At 39.8% G+C, this 20,843-nt stretch overlaps 1 protein-coding gene across 1 annotated transcript in view; it reads right to left on the bottom strand.

The window, feature by feature from the left end:
• The window catches only part of LOC104166608 (myosin light chain kinase 3-like), a 21,005-nt gene extending 4,183 nt beyond the window's left edge, over positions 1 to 16,822 (bottom strand). The window contains exons 1-11 of the mRNA XM_009706603.1: positions 16,310 to 16,822; positions 12,744 to 12,834; positions 11,307 to 11,441; positions 10,991 to 11,195; positions 7,713 to 8,284; positions 5,886 to 5,991; positions 4,665 to 4,758; positions 4,240 to 4,349; positions 2,877 to 3,018; positions 1,740 to 1,810; positions 75 to 203 (exon numbers count right to left, since the gene is read on the bottom strand). Coding sequence (XP_009704905.1) covers positions 75 to 203; positions 1,740 to 1,810; positions 2,877 to 3,018; positions 4,240 to 4,349; positions 4,665 to 4,758; positions 5,886 to 5,991; positions 7,713 to 8,284; positions 10,991 to 11,195; positions 11,307 to 11,441; positions 12,744 to 12,834; positions 16,310 to 16,822 — 2,168 coding nt within the window. The remainder of the gene's footprint in view (positions 1 to 74; positions 204 to 1,739; positions 1,811 to 2,876; positions 3,019 to 4,239; positions 4,350 to 4,664; positions 4,759 to 5,885; positions 5,992 to 7,712; positions 8,285 to 10,990; positions 11,196 to 11,306; positions 11,442 to 12,743; positions 12,835 to 16,309) is intronic.
• Between the last annotated feature and the right edge of the window lie 4,021 nt (positions 16,823 to 20,843).

Below are 20,843 nucleotides of genomic sequence, written 5' to 3'. Positions count from 1 at the left end.
AGATACCCTCCACTGGTGTGCTCCTGCAGACCCTCTGGTGCCATCACCACCACCCCTCGTAGCGTTATACTCACAACATATACGTGATGACGCCTACACTCCACATGTCCGTTGGGAAGGAAACAAAGTCATAGTTCACCACTTCAGGAGCCAAGAACTCTGGAGTTCCAAAATTAACCTTCAGTTTCTCACGAGGTTTGTACCTTTACCAAAAAGGGAGAGAGACATCAGTGCTGACAGCAAGCTGGGGAACTCATCTCACCTTTGTAAACATCAAGGCATGGCTTTTTGTCATGCAAGCATGGCAGAGCGAGCACAGCAGACTCCCTAGGCAATCAGGACAGCATTAAGGTCTTTAAAGAATAAATTGGTAAATTTTGCTGTGACTTCAGGTGAATGTACCATCAGCTATCCTTTTGGCAGAGCAAAACCAGAAGGAAGACCAAAGGCAACAAAACCTGCAAAAGCCTCCCCGACAGAGCGATAGCAGCTTTACTCTCTCCAGGCTCCACAGGATGCTTTTCCAGCAGATGTTGTCCAACATAAAACAAATAAAGCAGCTTCCACTAAAACAGGTTTGGAGAGCATTTGCCTAGTGAGATGTACCCAGCTACAGCTCAGAGTAAAGGTCTATAACAGATATGAGCACAATATAACTGCTGAAGTGGGACTCTGAAGAGGATTACTTGGGCTTGGTAACAAGTTAAACAGTGATCCCCTACAGGGAGAAAATGCTTCTGTTCTACTGCTTAAAAGGGAAAGGTTACAAAACTGAATGAGTAGTAATTGTTACTGATGGCAGCTGCACTTACATCTGTGTACAGACAGAACAAACCATTAAAGCATTGCTTTTACATCTCTAGTTCCTGGAAGACCTTGTTTTCAAAACTGCTTTAGTAGGAGTTTATATTTTTACCCTCCCAATTAAAAAAAAAAAAAAAAAAAAGGCAAAAAAACCCAAACCAAACCAAAACCCTAACTTCCCCCCCAAAACCAACCAAATCTCAATGTATCCATTTCTGTTTTCATATAATACTTGTAAAAAAAAAAGTCCTTGGACAGATACTTACATACACACAGGTAGGTACATGTATGCATGAATGTACCAGGTTTTGGCTTAAGAAAAGCCTCAAAGGGTTTAGAAAAGAAATAAAGAAATACTGTTGTTCTTACTATTATACTAACAGGAGTCATTCCTCTTTATTCTAGGGGAATTGACTCATGCTCTCGCAGCTTTCCTTTAACTCACATGAGCAAAGTAAAAGAATGGAGAAAAGTCCACATTTCTCTGAGGGTTTCCTGTTTCACATGGGACAGCTCAAACATGGTTTTTCTCTTTTTTTTTTTTCCCCCCTTCAATCAACTTATCTATGTAAAGAGTTCGGCACATAATTTCCACAACTAGAACCTGCACAATAAAACCCAGCAGTCAAGAAGACTCCAAGAGCCTTCATGGAGTCCCTAGAGTAAACGCTCTGCACGGGGAATCATTTTGAGATAATTAGAACAGCAGTATAGCTTTATCCAACAGAAATGTTATTTGAAAAAGTAATTAGATAATTAATGCACACAGCAGAAAACTCAGGCCTGTAGCAGCATACTGCTTCGCTCATTCACATAGCAGAATTTAGAGCCACCAAAAAGCACAAAGCCCCAAGAGCTACCAAAACCACATCAGAGGTTTGTGGGTTTGTTTGGGTTTTGTTTTTTAAAATAAATTCATAATTGAACTCTCTTACCTCCTTGCTAATCCAAAGTCAATAATTTTAATCTGGTTTCCTGTGCGATTTACACATAGTATGTTTTCAGGCTATGAAAAGAGAAGAGGGTATTTTGAGTTAAATGTATGACTCTGAGAGGGAAATCTAGCAAAAGAGTATAAATCTCAGATATTTTAATGAAAATTTTTAGTATAATACTTTTCCTTCTATTCCTATCATGAGAGAGGAGGATTTGACTGGCATACTGAGTTAGTGAAAGGTTTGGTTTTGGACCTCCCATAAAGTTCAACTTCTGTTCCTGTAGAACAATATTCCTATATGTCACCATAGACAACAAATAAATTTTGAAATGGAAAGGCCCTCTTGTGTAAAACAGTAGAGTGAGTCTGATGGTTGAGGCTTAATCACTGGACTTACTCCTTAAGTATAAAAGTAATTCCATAAAAAGCCAGAAGAAACATGTCAAACGCATCCTTTGGTCTGCCCACGAAAGCAAAAGTTTCTTTTTTCCAGTGAGAGTATTTTTCAAGGTGGGGATGGGGCAGGGGGACGATGGTGACCAAAATTATTACAACTGCAGAACGGTCTACAGGCCAACCAGGTCTAATATCATTTGTGTAAGGTGCTGTATAAACAAGCAGAAAAAAAAAATCAGTTGGTATTTCTGTTCAAAAAGATCAGTTATTAATGGGCCATTAGGAAAATATTGTCATTTTATTGCAGTTCAGTTCCAGGCAGTAAAAAGTACAAAACAATAGGAAGATGGTTGAATAGGTATTTGAACACAGTTACAAGGGGGCAGGGGGAAGTGGAGGGAAGACTGCAGGCATTTCTAGCCAAAGACGTTTTCAGGTGTGGTTTTTTTCATTGGTGACAAAAGGGCATTGTGTAATTCCAAACCGAATTAATAGCTTCTGATTTAAGAGAGGTAAAAGCACAGAATCCTGTTCATTTCACTATTCTAAGCAAGCTACCAAATAGACATTGAAGAAAGATTAATGAATCTCTAGAGTTCCATTCATTGTGGCTATTGAAATAAGTAAGTCTATTCCTTTATGACGTAAGTCCATGAAATGAGAAATGACTCTTGTAATTAGAGACTCTGTGGTGGTCCAAACCATAGCATTGCTCAAGAGCAGAGTATGAACTACTGACCTTCAGATCTAAATGGAGAATATAATGCTGGTGCAAATAGTGGACTCCTTCACAAATCTGTTTTGTAAATAGGATTGCATCCAACTCGGTTAGATTGTAGTTTTCATCTGTGATCCGGTCAAATAATTCACCACCATCAAGACTAAAATTTTGACACAGAAAAGTGTTAAAAACCCTAGAACTGCTCACTAGCTCAATTTATTTTGAACTTGGGAACTTAGGCTTTCTAGTTTAGCAAGGGTCCTAACAACACATCCAATATAAAGCGTATCAGCAGTCTCAATGACTTCAAGAGACTAATTTCTGAGTGTGAAATTAAGTATCAATCTAAATTAAAAAATGGAAAAGTTGTTACTAATATTTAGGGGGGGAGATATACGTCAAACCCAAACCCACACAACCTGGTGATCCGATGGGGACCTGGAAAACCCACAGGGAGTACCAAAGTATCTATTATTCGCTCATTTTATTAGTCTAGAGAAAAATAAGTCTTCAACCTATAAAATTTACTAAATGAAACTTCCCAAACTGAAAGTTGTTTTACATAAGCTGACAACTGAACTTAATTCTGCACAAAAATTAAGATAAAATTACATCAGACATATAGCTCTGAAAGTTCTGCAAGGTAAAAACTTCAGGTATTAATTTCAATATACACATTTTAAATGTCTTACCATATTTATATTTGCTATTTCATTTTGTATTCCTTTTTCCTTCACCTTCCTGTCATTAACAATTAGTTCTGTAGCAGAAACTCAGTTTTTAGGTTACAACACTTCAGGTTTTTGTAAAGCAATATGCCACTACACAGAAAAGGCAGCAGGCATACATCATGAAATCTCCCTTTTGTGATTGATATAGATCAAAATTCTTATTTAGCTTCAAATGGGGAGGTATTTTTATTAATCTTTTCTAATTCTACTTAAAACACCTCACTCTTCCTCCTGTCCAGGCCTCCCACCTTCACTCTCTACCTAATAGGAGATTTTATTTATCCACAACACTTTTATGTAATTTGGTAGGTAGGGACAATGTTTGGGCCTGGAAGTTAAACTTAAATGAAAAATGAACCATAGTGAAGTTCTGTTGATTAACAACCTTGTAATTTGGTTCATACTTTTGAAGATAGCTGCCCTTTTTAACATTTGTTTAAACTGTAATCTTGCCAAATGTATAATTTTTAATCTGAAGAAATCAGCTTTAAAACTTTTTCTTTCTTTCTTTCTGAAAGTGAAATCAACTCTTTGTCAGGCTGGGAAAGCACTCAAGTCTTCTTCACACCTCAGAATCATCATTCCCTATTTCCTTTACTGACCTGAGGAAACCCAAACATCTGACAATTCCTGAGATCATTTAAACTTACTATTCCATGATCAGAGTGATACTATTTTTGGCTTCAAAAGCATCATAAAGCTGGATCAGATTCACATGATTTAATTGGTTCATGACGTTAATTTCATTTTTTACTTCCTCCTGAAAAAATAAATTAACAAAAAATGAACAAAATACGCTCCTTAAATTCCAATCTATTCAAATACAATTATTTGTAAAACCTAGCAACAGCTACACCACAGGTCTCACGGACAGAGGGTTTAATCACAAACATGGGAGATCACAAACAGTCATATAAAGTCCAAGCTGCTACTTGCTAAGACAGATTTTACAGTATTTGATACTACCCAACGACAAGTTGCCTCTTAGGGGCTGATTCAGGGGAGTGGTGTTAAGGTGCTTCCAATAAGGCCAGGTTTAGAGTGTGCTCACTTGGGTTCACAGTAACATAGTTACCCTCTCTTTTGCTCCTTTCACTTTTATGATTTTGGCTGCCAGGTTGAGACCAGTTGATATTTCCGTGCACTTGTGAACTTGCCCAAAACGTCCCCTATTGATACCAAGGAAAGATGGGAAACCGGCTTAACACAGCAGAAACTTTTCAGACAACTATTCTTATCGTCGATTAAAAATAGCACAGTACAAAGTGAACAGAATCAGGTGGCCAGCAGTACGAATCTCCTCTTTCTCTCAGCTTATGAAGGATTAGTTTTATCTTTCCAGCCAGTTGTTCAATGCTTACATTAAAATATTATGCCCCCTTCGTATTACTACATTTCACTGCGGTATGATGACCTGATGATATTCTTTTTCGGTTCTGTAACTGTACCCGCTTGCTGTCCTTCAGTGATGCGTTAGTGGGTATATTAACAAGGATATTTCTGTCCTGATCTCATAACTTTTAAAATGACTATAAGACCAGTAACTGTAGCCACTCCACAGACTGCATTTCTTACATGTTATAAATTCTCCCCCATGTCACCCAGATATGTTAATGCCCCTTGGGATGATTCCTAAACACTGTCTTCTCTGCTATTGCATCATGTTGCTTATACTTATTAAGCCATATTTGTACCTGGATCAACCTGTAAATCAAACCTTCTTGTCAGATAAGTAAGGATACCAGAATACAAAAGCTGAAGCAGCTGCAGACTTCCTGCGAGCAAAAACTAAACGTAAGGTCAAATTAATTGTAATTTCTCCCTTAATTTTCTTTAACGTGGAGTTCAGCACGGAAAAAAAGATTTTGAAAGCTGCCTGACCTAATGGGCTTTGCTGACTTGAAATGCTCTGAATCCATCTGACTGAAGGGTATAGGTTTTTGTCATGACACCACCCATGGCCAGGATTATTACAACAAATGCAATAAACAGTCATCCAAATTCACAGTCAGGCATCTGAAAATGGAACTGGGGTAGAAACCAGTCATCTGAGAGACACACCCTACATAAACCCCAAAATCAACAGAAGGTTGATACAAGGAGCCCCAGCAACTATGATAGCCCAAAAGGTCTCAAGGATGAACCTGCTCGCTCTGGCTGCAGCGAGCTTGTACGTGCCTCACCCACGCACACCTCGGGGCCATCTGACGACGACAGCTCCCTCTCTCCAGCTAACTGCACTTCTCCATGCCTTAGCTACCAACAGCAGTACAGCGTTAGGGACAGGGACACTCACCCGCCCAGTACTTCGTGACGACACACTGAATAGCACGTTGTCACCTCTGTTTGCTTGACACTCACTATGCGATGTTCGAAAGGAGCCGGAGGAGAAGGGCTGTCATCTAAAGAGGAGATAAGCTGGTCATTGAGATGTTTCTGTACACAGCACTGCACTCAATTTCACCTCCCTCACACCACTGATCCCAATCCACAGGACAGGCACACCACCTTGTTGTGTTTGCTAAGTGTAATTAGGAGTCTCAACTGCCTCCTATGCTCCCAGCTCCACAAAACCATACTCTTGTGCTCCCCCCACCTCCGGCATCGCTGCTCCTGAAGGGACAAACCCAGTTTCTCCGACAGGCATTGCTGATGCAGCCCTCAGTGCTTCTGTGGCTGTGGGGCTCCAAGGGAGAAACACCGGGGGCCAACACAAACACCTGGACAAGCCATCCTCCGACTGCTGCTGATAAGCTGCCAATGCAAACACTCAAAACAGAAGAGCACTGCCCTCTCTCCCATCTTTTCTCTTTGCTTTGTGTTCCTCTACCACGCCATCATTTTTTCTTCTACTGGGATTCAGACAAGCACTGAAGCATCTGGATAACATTAAGCATGCCATTCCTTCACTATTTTTAGAGTGGCACGCAAGTAAAATAACCATTGCATTTGCAGCTAGCCTTAAGAAGGGAGGTGCTGAAAATATCCAAAATATCTCTGTTACTTCAAGTGAGGGACTTTTGCTGCTAACATCCTTTTACAGATGAGGAATAAAGGCCCACAACTGAGAACAGGATCCCACCTGCTGAATCTCAACCCTGTTTTTTTTTTAACACTGGACACCTTTGGAAGATCAATATCTTGGTTTATGCATTAACAGAAGAGGTCACCTGAAAAAAAAATCTGGAAGTTTGAAAAAATTACACTTGGTCTTCTTTTAATCCTTATATGGCAGCTGGAAAGACCAGCACAAATACACAGCACTGATAAACGATGACCGTTATTGCTAAAATCAGGGAGTTTCTCCTAGCAGCAAGATTTTTGCAGACAATGTCCAAGTTAAAGTTGCAAATATTAACATTACAACTACTAAGTTTAACCAGTTTGTGGGAAGCTAAATCAGTTAACCATGATACACTTAATGTCCAAGTTTTTCTAGGGTAAAGCTTCCATAAACCTACTTTTGGTGTCCCCCATTCAAAGCAACTTTACAATTAATCTTCAGCTATCTTGGGCTGCAATTTAACATGTATTCAACTCATCTCCAGCCACTATTGAGAAAGCCAGACCCAGGTCAGGACATCTACCCATGTATGTACATTCTGGGACATACACATATTTATGCTGCCAGGAGAGTACTTCCTGAAACAACTCAATCAAGTGTTCGCACAGTAACAGAGAAGAGATCTATGGCCAGTAATGCAGCAAAGACCACAGCAAGATACTCTTCCTGCAATATTTTGCTGCTTTCTGGATCTCCAGTCCACGGTTGCTAAAGCATACCTGGTTTGCATACTCTCTCTCAAGTAGTAAATGCTTAATCTAGAGAAAATTGATTTTTTCAGAATGACTCATACTTCTGATCACACATATATTTCACCCAATTTTATTTTGAAGGAACTTTTTCCCCAAAACATAGTTTAAAAGGAAAATTACTATTAAAAGAACTTGTACAAATGTTAATTCACTTGTTATTTACATAGTCAAAGGTACCCATGGTAAAATGCTCTTGAACTGTAAGACACAGGTGGTGTACTGAGCACTGCGCCAGCTATTATTGTAGCACAAAGTAGCACAAAATCCTCAACATAAAAGTTTCTGAGAGTAACCGCAGGTAACTTACCAATGATCATTTCATCGTGTGTGGGAAGCTCTTTGCTAGCTTCCAATGACTTAGTCTTCTCTGGTGCCATTCCTGTATGCTGATGAGCATCATTTTCACTTCCCCCTGAAGATGCAGACTCGGATTCTCTCCTCTCAGAGCTGGCATCTGTCAGGGGTTTTTCTGCTTTTGCTGTTTCTTGATGGATTTTCACTTCTAACCCCACATCTTTCCTAGGCTCCTTTGCAGAGATATCCTGTGAGATTATGGGCTTGCACTTTAATTCTGATTTCTCTTCAGCCTTTTTACCTGGTTTGGGCTTGCTCAGTAATGGCTGTTGCTTCCTTGTTTGAGGTGCAAGTTCATTTTGCTTATTGTCCCCTTTCACTTCTTGATTTGGCTCTGTGCTGATGTTTTTAGGACTCTGTTGAAGTTTTAGTTTGTCAGGCAGCTGTTCGACTCCTTTCACTTCTGCTGGTGTGGAGAATGGGGATTTTACTTTGGGACTTTTACCTCTGTGATCATTTAAATCTCCCTCCTTGGACATCTCAATCTTTTCTTTCATTTCAGTCATATGTACATTGATGGATATCCTGCAGAGTAAACAGTTGACATTTTATGCAGATGACTAGCCTTGCTTTTGTAACTTTGTGGGGGAAGAAAAAAAAAACATCTATAAGCTTCCAAAACCACAGATTTCTACAGTATTAAAGAAATCTAACTCTACCAATCCTCTTAGGAAATACTCACAACACTAAAGGAAGAGCACCACAAAGCACACTGATGCTTTTTCTGTGCCCTCGTCTGTGTATATGCCTGCCTTCTGCTGAACACAAAATGTCTCACCTTGCAAAATGTTAACCTCACACTTGAATGCTTACCCACTTTTTGTGACTAATACAGTTGGTCTAATAAAATACCACTCTTCTGGGCAGACAGTGGGTAGTGATTGCCTTCACAAATTACAGGCTGATTATCTAAATGGCTGACTGCTCATACGGCTCTACTGATCCAAAGGTTTGCATCCATCTCAGTCCGCTTCCAGCTGGCTGACTTGCACACTCTAACATCTGTGTTTGTGTCTTCTGATGGGACAGCATTCTTTCCATAGCTTTCTGTTAAAATGTAACTTTCATAAATTCTCTCACTCCACCAATACTATTTTCCTTGGCTTTCTAGCCACTGGAAAAGTGTAATAACTTTTTTTCTCTTGTGTTGCCTAAGAAGAACACAGGTTAAAACCAACTCTCTATTCTCCTAAAATCCATCAAAGACATTCGTGTGATAATTTTTGAATCAACTGTTACTGCTCCAACTGTCATGAGCACACAGTCCGATTTCAGCAAGGCCAAATTGAAACTTGTGAAGTTGTAAAGCAGATTTTAGACAACAGTAAGTAAGGAAAATTTCTGACGTCTAAGAGAGAATGTACCTCATTTTCACAAAAGTTATTGCGTCTTTCAGTGGAGTGACCTTATTACAAAAGATGTTATAAAAGAAAATGTTTCTGCTTTTACATAACAAGAGTCTGAAGTTTCTCATTTTCAGCACCTTTAATAACCTTGCGTTGTGCTATGGATCTAAGCTGCACCAGAGTGAGCCACCAGAGGAGCTGAACACAGCTCTGAGCAAACACTTCCACTGCTATCTAGACAAGCCTGAACTCAGCAGGACTCTTGGGCATTTCTCCAAGCAGGGGAACACAATGTTCTTTTGTCGCTTCTGTGTGGGCTTACAGACTTCATTAAAAGTTGCCTTCATTTTAGAGAGGCATTTAGCACCCTGATGTGACTACACACACAAAAGCATAACAGGTACCCTGTGCAGGAAGGCTGCAGCTTCCCCTGGGTTTCACTCTAGGTTCTACCTTCTAGCTACCTGTTGGCCTCCCTCCTCCCCAGACGAAAGTCCAGCGCCCACGGCTCACCAGCCAGAGCCTAAAACCCACAGGAACAATACAGGGAGGTCCCTGGCTTTTTAGTGTCATTACAACAACCAGCTTGGAGGTAACAATGTCTATAAACTGAACACAAAGTTGTTCCTGAATGTTTGAAAAGAGGCCACAGTAGCGAAAGCTTCTACTTTCTCCTGCCACATCCTTACACTCAGCCTCTTAGGAGAGAAAAATATCCCAGTGAGCCAGTCTTACCAATGAGCACTTTTTTTCCCCTTGTGAAGCCTATGTGCTGACATCAGGACAACTCTCATTCATTTTGGTAATTTATTTTTCATGGGTTTTTTCTGGTTTGGTTTTGGTTTGGTTTTTTAAAGAGTTCTGTAATCCCAGTAGACACTTACCCATTGCACAGGAAGATTTAAGTGTCTACTCTATATTCACAAGTACTGCTACAAATTCGAAGTTTTTAAATTAAAGTACACATACACAAAAGTAGTGTCATGTTCTCGTCTGGGCTTCAGACGCCGATTTGTGCACATGAACAATGGGGAAATTCCACACACAAAGTAGCATACATATATGTGTGTGTGTGTATGTATGTGTGACTGTGCCTATCACCCATACATACACACATACACATATACAAACAACTTCATATTTACCAGCCCAGACAGAGAAGGCATGGCAGTTAAAATTTGCCACACAATTTCCACCTGTTGGGGTTTGGTTGGTAATGGTTTTTTTGGTTGTGGGTTTTTGTTGTTTTTTTGTTGTGTGGGGTTTTTTCAAGTTTAAATAAATGGAATTAAAATCAAATCCTAAATAAATTCAAAATAAAATGGATTATGAAAGACATATTACAAAACACCTATATGAGGAAAAGATTAGGCTAACGGAGATTAATAAATGAACTATCTGGTCATATCTTTAGGTGACCAAGGCATTAAAAACCCCACAAAAACACTGAGGACAGCAAACAAGCTGTTTGCTTTTGTTATATACTAGTAAATTCTCAAATTCGTTTCACCCTCACAGTTATAGAAACAGAGGAGTTGGAAAGGAGTGAGTGGTTTATAAACATCCAAGTACTTGAGCTATACTAGGGTGGTCACCTTTCTATCTGCATTACACAGAAGCCCCAATCATATAAAAAAATCTCCCATACATCTAGCCCTCTGACTCCTTGACTTTACAGAAATTTACACAGGGCCCTTGTGCTTTGAGTTTTTTGCCTTAACCATTTGTAAGGTCTCACCACTTCTATCCTAGCATGGCTGGTTTTCCCCTGGATTACACCTCAGCAGGAGCTGCCTTCCTTTAATGACCTGGCTTTCCTTTTTCAACCCTTCTAACACATGAAATGGTTTCAGATCACACAGAAAGCTACCAACAAGGCCATTACCTGGTATGTGTCACTTCACACCCTGTGTCAGATATAGCCCGGGATGTGGAGGGCACAGCTTCCCAGGATGCTGCACTCGATGATGGAGGTTTGTTTTCATTCTTTCCAAGTTTCTGATGAACAAGCTGCCTGTGGCACTCGTCTAGGCGTGGGGCTCTGTCCATATAGTGTGCTTTACCAGGAACATTTTGGTTGCTTACAGGATCTTGATTTACGAAGGGAAGACCGTTGTGTCTATTCAAAGCTTTGACACCAATGTCCTTTTGCTTGTCCTTTGCAATGTCCTTGTCCTTAGAGCTGTGTGTTTTGCCAGCACCTTCTACTACTTGCTGCTGCGCTGTCCTCTCTTTAACTTTGGGTTCAGAGTCAGCTTTGTGGGCTACAGAACTAGAAGTGTTCACCTTCTCACATGCTCCCTTGTTTTCATCCAGCTTTTTCCCACTTTTTGTCTCTGAATGAAATAAGTCATTAATAAACTATCCTTGACAAAAGTGACAGCAAAACAGAGAGAGAATGAAGTAACTCACCATTCAAAATAGCCTATGCAGTCACGTACGTCTGAAAAGGTAGCAAAAAACCCTCCGAAAGGTTTAAAATCCTTAGACCAGCAGGTTTGAGACAGCCATTATTAATGCTCATGGCTTAGAGGTTTAACTGCTCTGCCGGCTTTCCAGCAGTGTTACAGATTGAATGTGGATTTCCATAAAGCAAACAAAAAAACCTGCAAGGCTCAAGCTCACTGTATCTAAAATGTGAAATCACTCTGCGGGCAAATATAACGGGGTAGTTTAGCCACTGCAGACCCATCCAGGACCCTCCTGAACCCGATACACTCTCTTACCTGATTAGAGGGGTAGAGATGCACTGAGCAAGACTCCAAGGGATACTGGGGCTTGAGACAGTGCCTCTTGTATTTTCCACAAAAGGCCAAGAAGGTTCTTCAGCACCTTCTCATGACAATGGTTGTGAGCATGAACAGTGGAAGGTTCTAGGGTTACTTCTTTCAGGATTCAGCATGCACAGGTCACTGGCAATCAAGGTTAGTTCACAACCTGTGTAGCTTTTGAGTCAGAATTGTGACTGTCTGTTTTTGTTACTTTCTAAATGATGATTGTAAAAAGGGGATCGCCCATAATTTAAAGGATTCACTGACAATTTGTGAAGACAACAGCATGACAGGGCCTGCTCAACATCATGTTCACCCCTGTTACCACTCCACAGCATTAATGGATGCAACAGGGCAATGCCCTAGCAGGTGCATCCTAAATAGGAATTTAGCCCTGACATGGCAATGAAACTTGCTGACCAAAAAAAAAAAAAATTCCCAATGTCAACATGTCCCTTTTTCAGAGAGGGGGAGGAGGGAGGGCTGGTTCAGCTGTGTTAAGGGAAAAGAATTTATTAGGTTTGCTATGTGGTATCGCCACTACCTTCACAGTATCTCCGAACAAGTACTGCTCTCAATTCAGCTCACTGTAATTCCAGAGGAAAAAAAAAAACAAACACCTGTGCAGCCAAACAACGTGCTGCTTTTAGTTTCTTGATCTTCTAGCGTTTTGTGGGGTTTGAACCAGGGGACAGATCATCTTGCAGAGGAGGTGAGAACAACTCTATTTTCCCAGTGCTGGTGGACAAAGTTACTCAGTTACATTTGAGAAATTCAGGTAGTGGGAAATAGCAGGCTATTAATTTCCAGTTTGTCTGCTGGTCATTCTAGAGTCAAAGTTTGTAGCATGCCAGGAGTGATACATACCTTCCAGAGGCTTCTTGCTTTCAGTTTGGGTTCCTCTGTTACTAAGCACATGCTTAGGTTTTGCACCACTCTCCTCAGGCTTGTCCTTGGCCTAAAAATGACAGAGGAACACAAAAATAACAGTTATGGCCAAGGGTGTTTATTTCCCACCAGGTTCCTCCAACTATGTAGGTATTCAGACTCTGTAAAACGGACACTAAAACCTCTGATCTTTTGAATTTTTAGTTACTGCTGTGTTTATTCCCTTCATCCAACTTCTCCAGGCTTTTGCAGACAGGTATACTTCTAAAACAAGATGACACAGAATAATACATTAGCTCATTGCTTTCCAAAATTTTGACTGTCAGATTCTGCCTCTTGTCATCTTTACTCATATTGATTAAAAACCATGACATGTGAAACGCAAGAGAGAGATTAGAAAAAAGAAATGATAGTGTATTTCTGTTGCTATTTGGCTGGTGACTGAAAGACAAGCAATGCCTCTGAAGATATTGTTAATATATTTGTCTCAAGGCATCTAAAGGTTCATGATTTGAGCTATGATAGAGGTGACACCAAAAAAGAGCTTCTAGCTTTGTGGTAACTCTTGTGTATGTACTTGATGTTACACATGTCATATTTGGCATGGTTAAACACAGATTTACTGTCTTTTAGAAGCAAATTTTTATTTTTAAGCAAATTTCTTCCTCCAATTAAGAAAGCACAGAGGAGGGATATTTTGTAACAGCACCACTAAACACTTTACACAGCAATACATTTGAAATCAAATTAAAACCAAACAACTAATATTTAGCAAAAAGCATTACACAAAAATAGGAAAAGTAATAATACATTTCTTGGTTGGCATATAGTTAAAATCTAGTGATGAGCAGCCTCCTATCCTTATTTGTACAGGCAAATACGCAACACTTAAAATATTTCTGCAGATAATTCTGCTTACAAGATTGCTGCAAATCAGCCCTTTCATTTGTTAGTAAAAGCGGTTAAGGATTTCATACTCCAACCACATAGATTCTACAACAGAGCACCCCCACCTCCCCCTTCCCAAAAAACAAAGCACTCAAAGAGTAAAAGTAGTAAAAAAATTATTACCATTTTTATGACAGCTCTAAGCAAACCTGCAACAATGACCAGGGGGAACATTATTCTTGCAAAATCCTATGTGCAAAGAAAGCCTTGGATAAGTGACAGTTTAATGCTAGTGGGTTTTTCTGTCTAAGTAAGGAGTCAGAGGTTTGGAAGCTATGAAGCTGAATTCATAGTCTTTTATTAATTTGGCTTCCAACACCACAAAACTTCTTCCAAAAGCATTCCCATAGCATCCCTGGAACGCTGTCATGCCATCAACAAACAGCTTCACCCAGAAATGAAAACATGACCTCCCCACTCCCATCCCCATACCGAGTAACCCTGCGCTAAGCCAGCTCTGTGATAAGCAGCACGCTGTTACAAAACAGCAAAGGTTGGAAAACAGAAACAAGTAGGTAGCAAATTCTTTTTGTGTGCAACACCCGTGCAACTCTGCAGCCCTTTGGACATGTCTATACTGCTATCACAAAACAGGCTGCAAAAACTAGACCAAAGTTAGCACATGGCTCAGCACAAGCTAATTTGTTTTTAAATTTACCCATGCTTTGCTCCACGTTACCCCAGTTCGGTCACGTACATACGCTACCTCACTAATTCAAGCCTAGTTCAAATATCACTCAGCAGCCCGTGATCAAAGTATAGACATATCTTAAGGTCTTATAACTGATCTTATGCTCCAATTTCAAAAACTGTTCATGGCCAGAAGCAAAAAAGGAGAACAATGATGGTCATACTGCAAAACTGGAGTTCGCCATAAAACTCTCCGCTTGCCCAATACACACTGCCTGTTCTACAACCAAGGCAGTGGTTAGAACCTGGGATACAGGCCTCCACCCCATCCTAGTCCATCAGGTCACCACCAGCAGGTCCTTTCACCTCTCAGTCTCTATCTGCCTATCCAAAAAACTTGGATAAAGTTCTGACCTCCTTCAGTCTCCTCTTTTGCAAACACCGATGAGGAGGCAGTGCATAGTGGCTAGCTGACAACTAATCCCGACAGTATGCTAGAAGTCCATGTGAAACATTCCTCCAGTATCCCTCACATCACCTCCCTCTATTTACATCCCTCCTTACTGCTCTTTTCACTTAGATACTGACAATATGGAAATGAAATTAGTTTATCATCTCTATACTCATCTTCACCTGGGCGTTGACATACTGTGCACTGTCAGTTCAGTTCAAGGTGTAAATCCCGCAAAGGACAGGATCCGTCTCCAGGCATTTCGCAGTGACTGCAGGCAGTAACTTGTAACAGTGCAGCTTTAACCAAAACATAAACTTTTCCATTTCTCCAAAAATCTGTAGAACTGAAATTGGAACTGCAAGCAAGTACAAGCTTCATCTCTATCCAGAATTAAAACTGATACCAAATGTATGATTTATTGTTCTCAACACTAATGGAAACTCTTTATAAATTCTTCTGTTTCCTAACAGCCTAACTCACTTGTCAGCCTCTGGCACTTAAAAAGAAAGACCAGGAGAGCACTCAGAAAGCCTGAAAAGGTATGCTAGCACCTAGTATTGACCTGTTCTTGTAAAAGTTTAGATGTACCTTCCACCAAAACATTTTAAAGTTTTGGTGCAAAATATTTGGATTAAGATACAAATGGATATTTGCATTTGAGCCAAGTTCTCCTTACTGTAATCACATCTCTACATACAAAGAGATTCTTGGAACGAACAAACCTATTCCGACTCCTGCAGCTTTCCTCCCTTTCTTCCCCACTGTGGGATATAAGCCATAGTGAAAACCGAAAATTCCCATTAGCTAAAACTAAATCCAGATGCCTATAACTTTTAAAAACAAGGTTAATTTACTCCAAAACACTGTATCAACTACATACTGGTCTTGCCTGTTCCTCCCTCACCATCCTCAGTGGTTAAGAAATGCTTAGGAATTAATGTCTAGGAACTTGCAAACACAAGAACTATTTCATCTGAGGAGTGAACAGTATCAATGGAACCGATAAGTCACAGTTGCATTACAAAGACGTAGCTAAAGACGACTTAGATGTCTAAGGACATATAAACCTGCTCAGGTTTTAGTAACTGGCATTGTGTTCAGAATTCATGATCAATCAAGACAACAGACGCTTCTTCCAACAAAAAACGCTTCCAGTATGTTACTCATACTTTTTACTGGGGCCTCAGTTCAGTCACTAGTTTGAATGACACTGCTGATCTTTGAGCACTGGTAGAAGATGAATTTTCCTTTACAGTAGCAATCTACTCCTCATACTTGTTACAGGGTTGCCTGGCACACTTTGGGAACCTCAGACCTAAGACTGCAAGGTGCGTTTTGAGCCTTGGTCTCCGCCTTAAGAGCCTTGCAATTCAAAGGTAACAGCAGTAACCTGTAACAGCAATACTGAAAGGAAAACCTGAATTATACATTAGGCAAGAAGAAATCAGCAGGAGAGCCTAAAGCCCTGCTACATCATAAAGAAAAATGTGAAGAATAGTAAAACAAAACCAACCTCAACAAGGATTTCCAGCAGACTCCCCTTCTTCCAGGGCACAACGCCTTTGAGAATAAAATCCACTACTTTAGAATTTTTTAATACTTCTCCCACAAATGTAATAACTTTATCCAGTGTATCAACCCTTTTCTCTATCTTTGCCAGCCTCTCCTTATGCTTCGAGGCATCTAGCTGGGCAGCTTTCATCAATTTCAAGACTTCTGAGCATATGCTCTGGATATCAGCCTGGTGAGTACTGTCTGATACCTTTAGGCCTTTTTTCATTGCATCTGTCTCATCAGGAGGTGCTCGCGATACTGTTAGCTTGTTAATGCCTTTTTCTACATCATCAATGCCTTTGTTAACTCGCTGCAGTTTGCCTGTCAGATCTTCTTGGAAATGCAACAGTTTGTCCATCTTTTCATTCAAGAGATTCAGTTTTTTGTCCATCATACTTAAATTGTTCACTTTTGTAGGCTGTAACTTTGTCAGGGCGTTTCCCTCTGCAAGGTCCAAGCTACCCGTAGACATTCTGTCCAGACAGCAGGATGCCAGATAGATTAGGTTGGCTTTTCATTAATCATAAATTAGAAAATGAGGGTCTGAAAGTTCATCTTCTTTAGCTACTCGTATACCAGACAACCTCACTTATTGGAGTCGCTAGAGCATATCATGAGATAGCTACTGCACAAAAGATTTATTTCTGTGTTATCTATTTCTTACTGCGTGCTTTCAATGATGGAGGTAATTTGGCACCATACTATATTTTCTTGGGCCTCCTTGACGTCACAAAACCATTTAAAAAATCTTTCTCAAGTGGCTGTTGATAGGCAAGCATCTTAACTATTGCTAATGCCTGAGCAGACCTCTGGAGGGAGAAGGATTGTTTTTATGACCAGTTTTAGTTCTGTGATAATGAAAAGAACTTGCTAGAGCATTTCTCTTCATTAAACAGGAAAAATATAAAAGTAAATTTGGTGACCTTGTGCTAAGGCATGGAAGAATTCAGCTTTGTCGCACGGATGCAGAGCACCCAGCACAGACATAGGGTATGCTCTTTAGGTTGCCTGGCCCTTGAATTTAAAAATAGAGTACAATGACAAGGATCTGAAATACGTATCTAGCACCAGCATGTCTTTGTCAACTCAAACTTCTAAATTTAAATCTTTCTCCCAGGCTATGAAAGTGAACAAAGTGGGGAAAAAAAATCTTCATGAAGGCAGAGCAGAATTAGTCCAACTATCACCAACAAAATTATTAAATTATAAATCTTATTTAAAGGATTTGTTACTGACTTGCTTTCACTTCTGAATCACAGCATGTCTACTACAAAAATTACAGCCAGTCACTAGAGAACAGAAAGAAAGTCACTTTTGAATACCAAGCAATGACTTTAGAAGAAAATTTGGCTAGTGAAAGCTGGTGGGAGTCGGCATTTCATGCCATGTCACTTCTCCTGATCAAAAAAGTATTTTAAAGTCACTGGTATTTTCACAGTGGTCTGGGATGGTATGGCGTACGTTTTACAATACTCCATATAATCTTATTTTGATAATCAAGCATACAATGCAGTAAAATATACAGTTCTATCTTGAAAGTATAGGACACTAGCAAGAAAAGCTTTGCAACTCTACTACTGCATCTAAAAAAATCAGTTTTCAGCCAAATGCCTTTAAGTAATTAAGTCTTTCAAGCCTACAAACATGCTTCATGACAATTAATCAAAACAGCCAACATTTTTACTAAATCAAGAGTACCAGTTGAATGTTGTCCTCTTAGGGATAAAAAGGAAAAGGTAGAGTCATCAGATCGTTATATTTAAAGTCAGACAACTTGCAGCAAGTATTTCAATAAGGAAACCTAGCCACAGAAAGTCATCTGCAGTTGCATACTTAGAACTTAAGTTGCCACCACCAGTGTGCTATTACAGGCACAGCATGCACGGTCGTGAAACAATGCAAGTACAATAAAGTGCACAACTGGCCTCTACGTCTGTTTGTGGGCAAACGGGAGTCTTTTGAAATCTCAACCCACCTTCTTAATGATCTAACAATTGAGAGCAAAAAGCATTAATGCTGCCCCATTGTTATTTACTAGTGTTATTATTCATATAACTGATTATTTAATCCTCCTCACATACAATACACTCTAATGGTAAATGCTGCGTAAAACAAAAAAGGAGACTTCAGAAAAAAAAAAAAGGAAATCTCTGAATTTGTGTTAGTTTACACAAGCAGACTTGCCTGACTGCAATTCAAGGGGAACAAACCATCTCTTCCCCCTCCAGATTCAGCCACATGCACTGCGTACTCCAGTTATACAGAACAGATTTCACCACCTAATGCCTACTCACACAATGCACTGCAAGATGTGTAAGATAATGCACTATGGAGAATTTTTGCTACACACAGCAAATATTCCTTGCTAGTGTTGTCTGTGGTACATACAGGGAAGATACAGTCAAAACTGCCTTCCACTCAGACACAGCTGCTTGACTTATAACACTACTTACATTGTACTGTGCATCCATAAGCAACTGCAAAATTATGGGGGTGGGTGAAGGACAGAGAAGGAGGAAATCTCATTTGGCCCATAGGAAGAAGTTTTAAACATCTGTCACAAAGTTATCAAGGTCAGTGTTTCTTTTTTCTTTTAATTTCCTCCTCCTCCTCTCTCTGCCCTTTTGAGCTGCTGGCAAACACACAAAAAGGAAAAATGGCTCCAACAAATCTAATTGATTGTTTTGTCTTCAGCATAATAATATGCTCAAATACTGGCAAAAAATCTTTTATTCCTTTTGCTCTGAATTACAATAGAAGGCAATTTTTGTTCAGAACATTGATTTAGTGCCCAGTGTTTGCATCTCGCTTGAGCAGCCTGGAAACAGTGTTCAGTTCCTTTGACAGTCTCAAGCCTTTCAACATATACCAAAAAATAAGAGAAAAATCCTAAATTGCCTGACTCCGTATTACAGATCAAAGTATACCGTCCTTAAACACCACAAAAAAGTACAGTTATTGTAACAAATGCAATACCCTACTAAACTCAGTTTTTCTTTGGGAGGAGCTATTGCTTATAACAACATTTTGCACTTACATACTGCAACACATGTTGCTTCATCCCCAATACCCCTAAATTAGATCTGAAGAAGTTAAAGTGTTCTATGAGCAACGAATACCAGTGAATCCTGCAGGACCTCTGTAGATTGCAGAGCTATGCTCAGTCACCCCGTGTCGTCATTGGCAAAAGAAATTGGTGATCCACAGGACTCCATCATAATCTGGATGTAACTTGAATAAAGTTTCTGATTATAACTGGTCTCCTGTGGGGATTTCTGCTTGTTTCTTCCAGGTAACAAAAAACTGAGCAGTGATCTGGAGGGTGTAGGCAACCGCCTCCGCTCCATTAAGAGCTGAACGGTAATGAACTTCTTGGATACCTTTAGAATATCTCCAGGGTAACAAGTTGGAATGCCACAGAAAAGGAACACAAGCACTGGAGAACCAGAACTACAAGTGATCTTGAACCAATGATGCCAGAGAGACTTCTATTTGCAAGTGGGAAATGAGAGTTTCTTCCTCTTTGCCTTCAACCCCACAACTCTCCCAGCTGTGAAAGAGAGATGTCGGAAAACAAGAGAAAATGTCATATTCAACACAAAGAATCTATGATATGGCAGTTCAGTTATGAACCCTCCTTGCTATCTCTGACTCAAAGGAAGGAAAAAACACAAAGATGGGGTGAATAGAAAAGTTAAAAAAAAATAAATCTACAGCATGTACTAAAGTGACAGCAGAGGCTTATATCCAAAACAAGAAATGTCACACAGGTTAAAACCAGCTGCTCAAACAGATCACCTCATTAGATTATTGCTCTGCTTCCAACAACACAGTAAAACTGGAAATGCCTCAAAATACATAGGGAAATGAAAAAATAGCCTTTTATATGGTGTAAACAAAGCCAAAGCTTAATAGAGAACTTGGGGGCTCTGGTAGAAGTTTGCAGTGGTTGCAATGCAACAGAGCTCTAAGGAGATGAAGAACTCAATGTGGTAAAACATCAGTAGCTTACAAAAAGAAAAAAACAAACACCAGATAAGCTCAAAACAATCTGGTTACATCTGCTAAACACTACTCAGGCAAAAAATACTAATAAATATCTTTCACATATTTAGAAATCAGCTGTCAACTTTTTCAAGTTACACTGAAAATCTACTTAATCGACATCTAGCTGCTGCAGCTTATTAACATGCACTTGTTAGTTTTTCCCCCAGTAAATGAAAGGGTAAATAAACTTTTTTAGGGTACCTAAACTTTTGAAAAATTAAGTCCTACATTGGTGAGTAATTTCTCATGAACAGCGCGTTTCCTAGACACATGAAAGGTAATAAATCATGTCCACAGAGTAGCGGTGCAGCAACAGACCAATTCTCATGACAAACGGGAAGCACTGAAATGGGCATTGGCTCTAATTTAGAGGAATAACTTCCAAGGGCAAGATATGTCATACAGTCTGGATAAGTCTATCTAGTCCAGTAGCTGGGTTTCCTGCT

This window comes from Cariama cristata, unplaced genomic scaffold (assembly GCF_000690535.1).
Source record: "Cariama cristata isolate BGI_N322 unplaced genomic scaffold, ASM69053v1 scaffold17298, whole genome shotgun sequence".
In the NCBI taxonomy this organism is placed as follows: domain Eukaryota; kingdom Metazoa; phylum Chordata; class Aves; order Cariamiformes; family Cariamidae; genus Cariama; species Cariama cristata.
Note: the sequence above shows the minus strand (reverse complement) of the source record. Positions and strands in the feature narration are given on the sequence as shown.